At 45.5% G+C, this 12,609-nt stretch overlaps 1 protein-coding gene across 1 annotated transcript in view; it reads left to right on the top strand.

The window, feature by feature from the left end:
- The window catches only part of MUC2 (mucin 2, oligomeric mucus/gel-forming), a 94,347-nt gene that overhangs the window by 40,168 nt on the left and 41,570 nt on the right, over nucleotides 1-12,609 (top strand). The window contains exons 27-32 of the mRNA XM_053248238.1: nucleotides 1,087-1,264; nucleotides 2,783-2,826; nucleotides 4,517-4,714; nucleotides 4,950-4,985; nucleotides 8,330-8,815; nucleotides 10,960-12,589. Of these exons, the coding sequence (XP_053104213.1) occupies nucleotides 1,087-1,264; nucleotides 2,783-2,826; nucleotides 4,517-4,714; nucleotides 4,950-4,985; nucleotides 8,330-8,815; nucleotides 10,960-12,589 (2,572 nt within the window). The remainder of the gene's footprint in view (nucleotides 1-1,086; nucleotides 1,265-2,782; nucleotides 2,827-4,516; nucleotides 4,715-4,949; nucleotides 4,986-8,329; nucleotides 8,816-10,959; nucleotides 12,590-12,609) is intronic.

Genomic DNA, 12,609 nt, shown 5'->3' with positions numbered 1-12,609 from the left:
TGAATACATTCTAACATATGAATAACTCTATGTATGTACAGATCAACTATATACATACTTGTGCACAGATGGTGCACTCGTTTAATATTATGAGGCTGTTCTCATGAGCAGCTAAGCCCAAGCTTAAGCAGCCAAGGCTGGGCTTGGCTGCCCGTTAGAACTGCTGGGGTCCGTGCAGATCTCGGCGGTGCGGTGGAGCTAAACCCAGCACCGCAGCCTGGCTCATAGCCAATGTTAAGGGTGCAAAGACAGCCTTAACCTGGCTCTGGGTTTATGTGTCAGCATGAGCTGCTTGCAGCTCTCGCTGACACAAAGACAGGCGCCTAAGCACCCATCCCCTGGGGAAATCCCCTCGTACACTGTGCTTGGTGTGCGGTGCACTGTGGGGTTCACGGAGGCCTGGGCAGTGAGTCCCAGCCTCTGTTTACCACTGCTGGTGGGAGTAGTGCTGAGAGTCATCCGCGCTGCTCCCGGCAGCGCTGGTTGTGCAAGGGCGTGGCTTGTATGCTGCCCAGGCTGAGAGTGGTCGTCTGGGGGAAGGTAGATTGAACCCGCCCACCCACGCACACAATAATGTGTGAATAGGGTGAGTGAGCACAGAGGTAAGATGGCTGTCTGCTAAAAAAGTTAGAGTCTTCGGCATACATGCACATTGTAATGTGTGAAGAGCCCGCCCGGCTCCTAAGTTTAGACTGGCTTCTGAAAAGGTGCTTTACATGGTAGTGTCAATGATGGTGGGCTAATTGTCATCATGGTACTGAGAGCGTGGATTGCCAGGTTTTCGCATGAGAAATTCCTCTCACACCCTGTTCTCCCTGAGCTGAAACATTGCTGTTCTAATTTCCACTCAAAAAGAAGTATGGCATATGTGGTAGGATTACAAAGCTATTGCTTCTTCAGTTTAGTGCTGCAAGTAACTGTGGCCACCCAGGGTGGATAGTCTTCCATTTCCCTGTATACTATATGCTGAAATTTCCCACAGACATCAAGAGTTCTTGGACTGAGTCCCTATAGCTAATGTTGCTATTATGTTAACAGTAGATTGCTTACTGATCATTTCCCCAAATGTGTCTTTGTGGGCAACAGGTTGTTATCCACGATGCCATCCAGATAAACCAGTCTATATTGAAGAGACCAACACATGTGAGACAGAGGATTATTGTGGATGCTACATTCCACATAACCACCCACATATTCCATCTGATGTTCCACCTTACTTTCCACCCAACCATTTTATACCCACAAATAAACCATGTATGGAATGGTATGTAAGAATGCAGAGCTTACACGAGTTAATATTTATATTGCTAGTTTATTAGATCAATTGCGGGTCATTTTCATGAATAAGAGTATTGCTCTGAATTCGAGAAATATGGAGGATCACCTAACAGTAGCCCTGCTAACTAAACCCCTGCTAACTTGGCAAAGAGGCACCTTTTAACATGGTGATTCTCTTTATTTAGCAGGGGGAGAGTAACTGGCTGCCAGCGAGGCCGCCTGTCCTTACCTCCGAGAACAGAGTGGTGAGAGGGCCCAAGGCAAGAGGGACGGGTGGCAGCTGGGGAGAGATGAAGGAAAGACTGCCAACAGGCAGGGACTCAGCTCCAGTGGAGGAGGAGCAGGGCCCTGCTAAGACTGAAGGGGAGGCATGCGAGGATGACATCAGCAGCATGCCTCCCGAAGGGAGGGGGTCTGAGCAGGAGGAAGGAGGCTGGTGGAGAGTGTCAGAGGCCCCCAGAGAGGGGCAGACACAAGCAGCCTGGGACAGAGGAGGCAAAGGGTGATGCTCAACCCCCTCCCTGTCCCTGCTCTGAGGCCGGACTCGATAAGCCTAGCCAGGCCGGGAAGAGGAGACAGGGACGTGTAGCTGGACACTGGCCCTCTCCATCCCCAGCACGGTACCTCCAGTGACTGTTGCTGGTGTCTATCTTATGTTTCTTTTTAGATTGTGAGCCCTTTGGGGACAGGGATCCATCTTATTTATTATTTCTCTGTGTAAACCGCCCTGAGCCATTTTTGGAAGGGCGGTATAGAAATCAAATAAATAGAATAAATAGAAATAGATAGCCATATTGCAAATGCTCTGTGAAAGTTCAGTAGGTGGTTTGTGGGGAAGAGGCTTATGGCAGGAGGTGAAAGGATGAGGATTTGGAGGCCCACAGGTAAAGGGATTACTTTTTTTTCTACTTTTGCATTGGCTCAAAAGGAAGCAGAGCTATTATTCAAATAGCTTGGATGATTTTTAAACCAGTGCTCTTCAAGACAACAGGAACTCAGCCATCATTAGGTAGGAACCTGTGTGGTTGAGGCCTAATTATATTTGAGTGCTATTAAAGCCCTGAGTGGTCTGAACATAGGAAACTGCCATATACTGAGTCAGATCATTGGTCCATCTAGCTCAGTATTGTCTTCACAGACTAGCAGCGGCTTCTCCAGGCCTGGGACAACCTTCTCCAAGGTTGCAGGCAGGAATCTCTCTCAGCCCCATCTTGGAGAAGCCAGGGAGGGAACTTGAAACCTTTTGCTCTTCCCAGAGCAGCTCCGTCCCCTAAGGGGAATATCTTACAGCGCTCACACTTCTAGTCTCCCATTGAAATGCAACCAGGGCATACCCCGCTTAGCTAAGGGGACAAGTCATGCCTGCTACCAAAGCATCTCTTCCCTCACCTGCATTATGACTGGCTGAGGAGGTTGTACTTGGAGTTCTTTTATTAGTGAATATGCAAATAAGACTTCAGATATTTCATTTCTGAAATCATCTTTTAATTTTTTTTCCTTTCAGTGTCTGTCTCGCACCAGGTGAAATAAAATGTACACCGAAGACAGGTATATTTCATTTTCCTATTTCAGCAAAACCCCAAAACAAAACAAAAGAGGTGTTCTGAGAGTTGAGTCTCTGGTAGGAAATGAGAGTGGATTCTCTCATTTCCTACCAGAGAATTTACTCTCAGAAGAACACCTCAGACATTGAAAACAACAAAACCCAGTGCCCCATGGGCTTATCATTTTGGCGCTGGTTGGCACCCTATGTGCACTACATCACAACCTGCTCTGGGCCACCCTGGTACCCCCCAAGTGGAGTTATGGGGCTGCTGAAATTCCCCATTATTCTCTATGGGGTAAAAACATAAAGATATACAAACGTCAGAAAAAAATTAAAAATCACCCCTATCACCAATTTATTTGAAATCTGTGTGGTAGCAGGCACTCATTGGGGCACTACCACCTGATCCACTCTTTGGCCCCCAAAACCCCTTTTCTGCCATGAATCCGCCACAAAGACATGCCAACTTCAATTTAAACAAAAACACCCCTTTGTTCAATTTATTTGAAATCTTGGTGGTAGCTTCCTTGCACTCATTGGGCACTACTACCCACCACAACCCACTCTGGCCCACCCTGGTGCCCCTCCCTCCTGGGAGTTATAACTAAGGCTGATGAAATCCCCATTATTCCCTATGGGAAAAAGCTTAAAGATGCACCAACTTCACTTTTTTAAAAAAATCACCCCTTTGCCCATTCTTTGAAATTTGGGTGGAAGCTTCCACCCATAGGGCACTACCACCCAACCCACTTTGGCCACAAAATGGAGGTGCAAATCTCCAAATATTTTGGGTCAGAATCTGGGGTGATTTGTTTTGTACCTGAATCTGGGCAATTGAGCACAGGGGTGATTTGTTCTGACTACAAATCACCCAAATCAGCCAGATTCGTGTACAAATTCTTTTGTACCTGAATCAATTCACACATCCCTACTATAAACCAAACTTTCTCAATCTATTCCTTACATATCAACTTATCAGGATTCTTCCAGTTCTTTGTTATTATCTTTGCAGCTGTCAGTAAACTAGATATTAATGTTCTATGTTTCCTTGATATTGTAGGCATGCTCTCCAACAATAACATTTTAGGATGGAACAATAATGTAATTCCGGTTATTCTATTAATATTCTCTGTTACTGTTTCTCAATAATTCTGAATTTCTTTACATTCCTACCACATATGCAAAAAATCAGCTTGAGCTGCTCCACATTTCCAACATTTTACTCTTGTTCCAGAATATATTTTATTTAGCCTATTAGGAGTTAAATTATTAATTATTTTGTTAAAAATTTCTTTCATATCTGTGCATATTATATGCACATCCCTCTGAGCCCCTGGTGGCGCAGTGGTAAAACTGCTGCCCTGTAACCAGAAGGTTACAAGTTCGATCCTGACCAGGGGCTCAAGGTTGACTCAGCCTTCCATCCTTCCGAGGTCGGTAAAATGAGTACCCAGAATGTTGGGGGGCAATATGCTAAATCATTGTAAACCGCTTAGAGAGCTTCCAGCTATAGAGCGGTATATAAATGTAAGTGCTATTGCTATATTGAGTTTGCAGCCTCTGAATGCTCTGAATACTGCTTGCCATTCTGCCTCTGATATAGTACTCTGCAACATTTTGGACCACCTAATTTTAAAATATTTACTTGTAGATGTTTCCTCACTCATCAGCACACTGGTTTCTTCCTTGCAGGCTGCTGTGAATATAATGAGACTCTGTACACTGAGGGATGGAGCATTATTGTGCAAAATGGATCAGTCTGTCATAACTTTACATGTTTAAACAGCACTATGGTGCATATAGAAGAGTATAGCTGCACTACTTCCACCACAATCCCCACAACTACCTTTTCAACTACCTCTTCTACCACTGTTACTGTGACTACCACAGGTAAGCTTGCACTATAAATGCACATATGTTTCTTCTTGGAGAAAGCTGTTATTACAAAGAGGTTATAGATGCCTGCATCTATAACTGTATGATTTTTATTTGCAACACAAACAAATGCTAGAGATGGTGCTCTCAACACGGCATGATTTCTTTCTTCTGCATACCAAATCTATGATTTTCTCCACAACTTTAAGGATGAAGTAAAACTCTTTGTGTTTTTTTTCTCCCACCCCAGCTTCCACCACCACAACTACTCCAATGTCAACAACAAGTAAGTCTTAATAAAGAAGGTGGGAAGGGGCAGAGTTTTGCAGTAGAGCACATACTTTGCTATATAATGTCCCAGCTTTGATTTGGTTCCTGGCTCCAGTTTAAAGGGTTTCAGGTAACAGCACAAGGACCAACAAACAAAAAACAAACCACACCATGCAAAGCAATAAAACCTCTGCCTGAAACCCCAGAGAGCCATGCCATTAGACAAAAGTGGGTGACTTTTACCAATTGTCTGATTCACTATAAGGCAGCTTCATCTGTTAACATGTAAGTTCACTACGCTGACAGTAAGAGCAGGGTCGCCGATGCAAAAAGGAGGAAATGAGATAGTTGAGTAAGCGAGAGATAGGCATAAGGTCCTGAGAACAGGCATTCAAAATTAAAGAAAATGGACTGGGATCTTGTGTCCGAGGTCTTCTGCGTTCGAGCTAAGAACTCCCAGTAGAAGGATATTTTTGCTCTCATTGGGACATTCTTTCCTCTGCCCTATTGGTAGACAGTTGCCAACTCATAACTTGTCCTCTGGTGCTTTATTGTCCTATGAAAACAGAAGCTTTTGGACAGCATTATTATGGGAAGGTTATGTACTTACCTCCCATCTTTCCTTAAAAAGAGCCTAACTGGGACAAACCAAGGGGCCTTCAAGTTCAGCATCCTTTCCCCAACAGGGGCTAGTCAGATGCATCCAGGAAGCCCACAAGCAGGGCACAGAGGCAGCAACACTCCACTTCTCCCCAGTGATATTGCCTCACTGTGCCTCAGGAAAGAGCTGGCCCTGGATATTTTCCATGCAGTGATCTCATAATGTTGTGAACTAGCTGCTGCAACAAGTTATTTTTTTTACCGTAAGCAAAGATTGTTGTCAGATCTATGAGTGTGTGCAGTTCCTTCTCACTAGCTGATATAGTGCATACTATAGGTGAAGTGGTGAGTAAGCAGATATATAGTAAGCAGGTGGGCCAGAGTGGTGTAGTGGCTAGAGTGCTGGACTAGGACCGGGGAGACCCGAGTTCAAATCCCCATTCAGCCATAATACTTGCTGGGTGATTCTGGGCAAGTCACTTCTCTCTCAGCCTAGCCTACTTCACAGGGTTGTTGTGAGCAGAAACTCAAGTATGTAGTACACCGCTCTGGGCTCCTTAGAGGAAGAGCGGGATATAAATGCAAAATAATAATAATAATAATAATAATAATAATATTTCTGTTGCTTAAGAGAAGGGGACAATGATCCACAAGAACCTCAGTCTTCTGAATGGTTCAACACTTCAATATTTGCTAATTTGGCCAATCACAAATGAACATAAGAACAGCCTTGCTGGATCAGGCCCAAGGCCCATCTAGTCCAGCATCCTGTTTCACACAGTGGCCCACCAGGTGCCGCTGGGAAGCCCACAGGCAAGAGCTGAGCGCATGCCCTCTCTCCTGCTGTTACTCCCCTGCAACTGGTATTCAGTAGTAGTGTGCCCGAACCGGTCCGGCGGCCATTCCAAAGAATGGCCGAACTGCCGGACCGGTCCGGCCCTGCCTGGTTCGGGTCCGGGTGGGGGGTATGCCTTTAAGGGCGGGAGGGCTTGCTTAGCCCTCCCGCCTCCTTGCCCCCATCAGCGCCCGTATTTTCTAGTATAGGGGCGCTGGAAACCAGCCGCCCCCCCGCCGCCGCCGCGGCGAAAGAACTCCCAATGCCAGCCCTCCCTCCCTCCCAGCTAGCTGCCCGCCCGCCCGCCCGCCCGCTCACTGCATAGGAAACGAGAGGAGCTCCGGCACAGAGCTCCTCTCGTTTGGAAGGCCTCCGGCATAATGGTGTTTTGCGCGTGTGCGCATGCGCGCGCCGCAAAGCACGCCGTTCACCGGAGGCCCGGTCTACCCGCCGGGAAAGGGCCGGGTAGACCGGCCCTCCGATTGCTGGGTAGACCGGGCCTCCGATCGCCGGAGGCCCGGTCTACCCGCCGGGAAAGGGCCGGGTAGACCGGGCCGCTGATCGCTGGGTAGACCGGGCCTCCGGCGATCGGAGGCCCGGTCTACCCAGCGATCGGAGGCCCGGTCTACCCGGCCCTTTCCCGGCGGGTAGACCGGGCCTCCGGCGAACGGCGTGCTTTGTGGCGTGCGCATGCGTGCGCGCGCAAGACACCATTATGCCGGAGGCCTTCCAAACGAGAGGAGCTCTGTGCCGGAGCTCCTCATGTTTCCTATGCGGTGAGCGGGTGAGCAAGCGAGCGGGCGGGCGGGCGGGCGGGCGGGCAGCTAGCTGGGAGGGAGGGAGGTTGGCATTGGGAGTTCTTTCGCCGCGGCGGCGGGGGGGCGGCTGGTTTCCAGCGCCCCTATACTAGAAAATACGGGCGCTGGCGGGGGCAAGGAGGCGGGAGGGCTAAGCAAGCCCTCCCCGCCCTAAAAACAAGGCCCCCCTTCGGTGCCGGTCCGGACTTCTCCGGACCGTGCACATCACTAGTATTCAGAGGCATCCTGCCTCTGAGGCTGGAGGTGGTTGTTGGCTGTCACCACATCTTGTGGCAGAGAATTCCACAAGTTGATTATGCATTCTGTGAAAAAGTACTTCCTTTTGTTGGTCCTAAATCTCTTGGCAATCAATTTCATGGGATGACCCCCGGTTCTAGTGTTATGTGAGAGGGAGAAGAATTTCTCTGTATCCACTTTCTCCACACCAAGCACGATTTTATAGACCTCTATCACGTCTCCCCGCAGTCGTCTTTTTTCTAACATAAAAAGTCCCAGGTGTTGCAGTCTTGCCTTGTAAAAAAGGTGCTCTATGCCCTTGATCATCTTGGTTGCTCTCCTTTTCACCTTTTCCAGTTCTACAATATCCTTCTTAAGGTATGGTGGCCAGAACTGTATGCAGTATTCCAAATTTATAAGGGCATTATAATGTTAGCAGTTACAGTATAAGAGAGCCAGCGTGGTGTAGTGGTTAGAGTGCTGGGCTAGGGCCAGGGAGACCCGAGTTCAAATCCCCATTCAGCCATGATACTAGCTGGGTGACTCGGGGCCAGTCACTTCTCTCTCAGCCTAACCTACTTCACAGGGTTGTTGTGAGGAGAAACTTAACTATGTACTATTAACTCTGGGCTTGTTGGAGGAAGAGCGGAATAAAAATGTAAAATAATAATAATAAAATAAATGAATAAATAATAATAGAAATCTGCAGTTATAATGCAGAATTATGAATTCAGTTTGATCCACAAGATAATTCAGTTGCATTCATAAGGCTGGGATTTCATAGAATATCTGTCTTGGTATTTCTAAAAAGGGTCACTTCATGGTGGACAAACTGTTTGAAGCCACTGTAATTTAAATAATTGGTGAATAATTTTCAAATTTGCCTTGCAGCTCCGTGCTATGAACTTGTCTGCGAATGGAGCCAATGGTATGATGTTAGTTTCCCCAAACTTGAACCAGGAGGTGGTGACTATGAGACATATGATGCCATAAGGAATAAAGATGCACATTTTTGTTCAGCCCCACAAGACATACGGTGCAGAGCAGTAAATGCACCTGACCAAAGTCTGCCAGAACTGCAACAAAAAGTGGAGTGTAATGTTACTTATGGGCTCATTTGTAGAAATGAAGACCAGGACAAGAGCTTGTGGGACCTCTGCTATAACTATGAGATACAAGTCAATTGTTGTACTATAAAACCGTGTATTCCCACCACAACTCCCACTACTACCTCTACAACCACTTCTACTACTACTTCTACCTCTACCTCCTCGCCATCTACCACGACACCAACTACCACTCCTACCACTACGTCCACATCAACTCCAACTCCTACGACCTCAGTGTCACCTTCCACAAGATCAACTCCCACTACAGGTAATTAAAACAGTTGTTACTTCTTGATATTGCTTTACCTGAAGGAGCCAGTCATTTACAGAAGAATGAAATAAGTTGAATGCTAAAATTGTTTAATATGTCTATAAAAACAGATGTACATCAATAGGCCTAAATTATACACTTCGCTTGAAAGGGGGCATGGTAAATACTATATATTTGTTCTACTTATATCCAGCAGTGGTGATTGGTCCCCCCCCCTTTAATTGCTCTTATTGGCTGCTAATATCACCCTGATTATTTATTTTTTAATTATTAGTGATATAAATGTGTTGCTTTGACAAAGGAGACAATTAAACTTCTATTCAAATGAGCAGCTTGACCTTTTCCTAGGATACTTGCTTGCATGCGGAAACAGTAGGCTGGTTCACACCATTTATAATAGAGTAGGGCAAGCCACGTTTGGGAACTGTATGCCCTTCTGTTTTTGTGATTGTGTGTTTTTAAAAAGCAAGTAGGAGGTACAAGGAAGTGAGACTCTTGGTGGTTAGGAGGGCTTTTCCTCCTACCTCATTAAACAGCTGGATACAGCTGCTGAGTCGGCTGGAGCTCCTACTCAGCCTTGGAGATTATCACACCCCCTACATTTTTTTTAAAAGGACACAATCACAAAATGCAGTCAGGACTGCTGCAACACACACAAGGCTAGTTCACACAATCTTTAATAGGGGAGGACAAGCATCCTACCCAAGTTCAGGAGCTGTGTGTGCTCCCATCATAGGGAACCTATCATAGGTTTCATCCCAAACCTATCATAAGGTTTCAGGAATCTTCCTGATTGCTTAATCACTTTTTTCTAGTTACTCCAACAGGTAATCTTATGTTTCTTCCCCTCCCCCGCCCCCGCCTGCCCCAGATTGTGAGCCTTTTGGAGACAGGGAGCCATTTTATTTATTTATTTCTGTCTGTGTAAACCGCTTTGGAAACTTTCATTGAAAAGCGGTATATAAATATTTGTTGTATTGTATTTGTCGTCGTCGTTGTCCTCCTCCTCCTTCCATTGCCAGTGACAACAGTTCCCACAAGGAAGTATAAAAGCAAAACATATACTATAACATGTCAAAGGGGGAAAAAACCATCTTTGCTATGTTGCGAACCTTCTTAATGTATCTTTTCACTGCCATATAGATAACTTCAGCATACTTAAATCAATGTGTTGGAGATCATGTATATATTTAGGCTTAACAACTTTCCCCTCCATGTCATGCATCTGATGAAGTAGACCATTGCCGTAAAAAGCTCAAGCTATAAGAAACCTACAAGACCCTAAGGTGCCCCAATATTATTACTGGCATCCTAGATTATGTTGCAATAAATAAGACAATAGACTAAACAGCCAATTAGTAATTTTTCCAATCAAGAAAAGTTTGAAACAAAAAGCATCTCTGTTATAGGGATCATGGGAATCGTGTGGTAGCAATGAAGCTTCTAATGAAAATTTGGCCGAATAGTGTTGATGTCACAGGGACTGAGTAGTGACAATGTTTCAGGACTCAGAGGGAGCTCACAATGGAATCAAAGATGAGAGGAGTGCAACATAGGAATGCAGGGAGGAGGGCAGAAAGATGAGAGGCCAGAAAGAGAACAGAAGGTCTGAAAGAGAGTGATTGTGGCCGAATGAAAAGGCATAATTTGTAAAATAGTGCTGAAAGTAGAACTCTAGATCTGGTGAAATCAAGAGAAGCAATGAAGTGATTAAAGATTCACCTAATTTCCAACTCAAATTTTGCGACAGTGTTTCGCAACTTGAGGGAAATCATATCTATATTTTAAAAATATCTAAAGCTTCCTGCTTTGATAAATGCCTGACTTAATTTCTGATTAAACTGGTACAATGGGGAGGTATACTTTGAAAAATAATGTTGTTTATAGAACTCCAGTTCCAGTTATGTTAACACTATTCCTATGCAAGGATTTTTTATATGTGTGTGAATATATAAGTGTGTGCGCAGAACTGGTGGTTAACAGGATTCACTTAATTCCCAATTTGGTATATTTTGCAACAGTGTTCCTTAACTTGAGCAATTATCACCTAATTTCTTGCTTAAGACATCTAAGATAACTCTTGCTTAAGAGTTATCTAAGTAACTCTTCTATTATTTCTATCTGTCTCTCTTTTTCTGCAGCATGTGTCCCTACATGTGACTGGAGCAACTGGATTGATGTGAGTTACCCACAATATGGCCCAGATTCTGGGGATTATGAAACCTATGAAAACATCATAGCACACAACATAACGATCTGTGATGCTCCACAAAACATATCATGTCGAGCAGTGAAATTTCCTCATGATTCCTTTGAAGATCTGGGACAAAAAGTGGAATGTGATGTTAAGACTGGGCTTACATGTAACAATAAAGATCAAGTTGCTGGACCTGTGGTACCTGTACCGATTTGTCTCAACTACGAGATAAGCGTCCTCTGCTGCCAACTTGAATGCTCAACGACAACAGCAACCACCACCCCAACCACGACTCGTACGACTCCTACCACCACTACAACTCCCACTACCACCACCACCACAGAAACCACAACTACCACCACCACCCCAACGACTACTTCTCCAACCACCTCCACTCCATCTACTACTACCTCTACAACTATTCCTACCACTACTACTACATCACCCACTACCACTCCAACTACTACTTCAACAACCACCATTACAACTACCACCAATCCAACTACTACTACCACCACTACATCTCCTACTACCACTCCAACCACATCCACTACTCATACAACTCCTACCACCACTACTACAATTTCCACGAATGCTACTACAATACCTTGTACAACAGAAGCACCAGAGGATACTACCCCTCCAACTAATATTCCAACAACCACCATTACTACAACTACCACCACTACCACTACTCCTACCACTCCAACTACTACTCCTACAACTACCTCTAAATCAACCACTACCACTCCAACTGCTACTCCAACAACCACCATTACTACAACTACCACCACTCCCACTACTACTACCACCATTACATCACCCACTACCACTCCAACTACTACTCCTACCACTACCTCTACATCACCCACGTCCACTCCTACTACTACTCCTACCACTACCTCTACATCACCCACATCCACTCCAACTACTACTCCAACAACCACCACCACTCCAACTACTACTCCTACCACTACATCACCCACTTCCACTCCAACTACTACTCCTACCACTACCTCTACATCACCCACTACCACTCCAACTACTACTCCAACAACCACCATTACTACAACTACCACCACTCCCACTACTACTACCACCATTACATCACCCACTACCACTCCAACTACTACTCCTACCACTACCTCTACATCACCCACCTCCACTCCAACTACTACTCCTACCACTACCTCTACATCACCCACGTCCACTCCAACTACTACTCCTACCACTACCTCTACATCACCCACTTCCACTCCAACTACTACTCCAACAACAACTCCAACTACTACTACCACCACTACATCACCCACTACCACTCCAACTCCTACTCCTACCACTACCACTACCTCTACATCACCCACTTCCACTCCAACCACTACTCCAACAACAACAACTCCAACTACTACTACCACCACTACATCACCCACTACCACTCCAACTCCTACTCCTACCACTACCTCTACATCACCCACTTCCACTCCAACTACTACTCCAACAACAACTCCAACTACTACTACCACCACTACATCACCCACTACCACTCCAACTCCTACTCCTACCACTACTTCTTCATCACCCACTACCACTCAAA

The sequence above is a fragment of the Hemicordylus capensis genome, chromosome 1, assembly GCF_027244095.1.
Source record: "Hemicordylus capensis ecotype Gifberg chromosome 1, rHemCap1.1.pri, whole genome shotgun sequence".
NCBI lineage: Eukaryota > Metazoa > Chordata > Lepidosauria > Squamata > Cordylidae > Hemicordylus > Hemicordylus capensis.
This window is presented reverse-complemented; position numbering and strand designations above follow the sequence as displayed.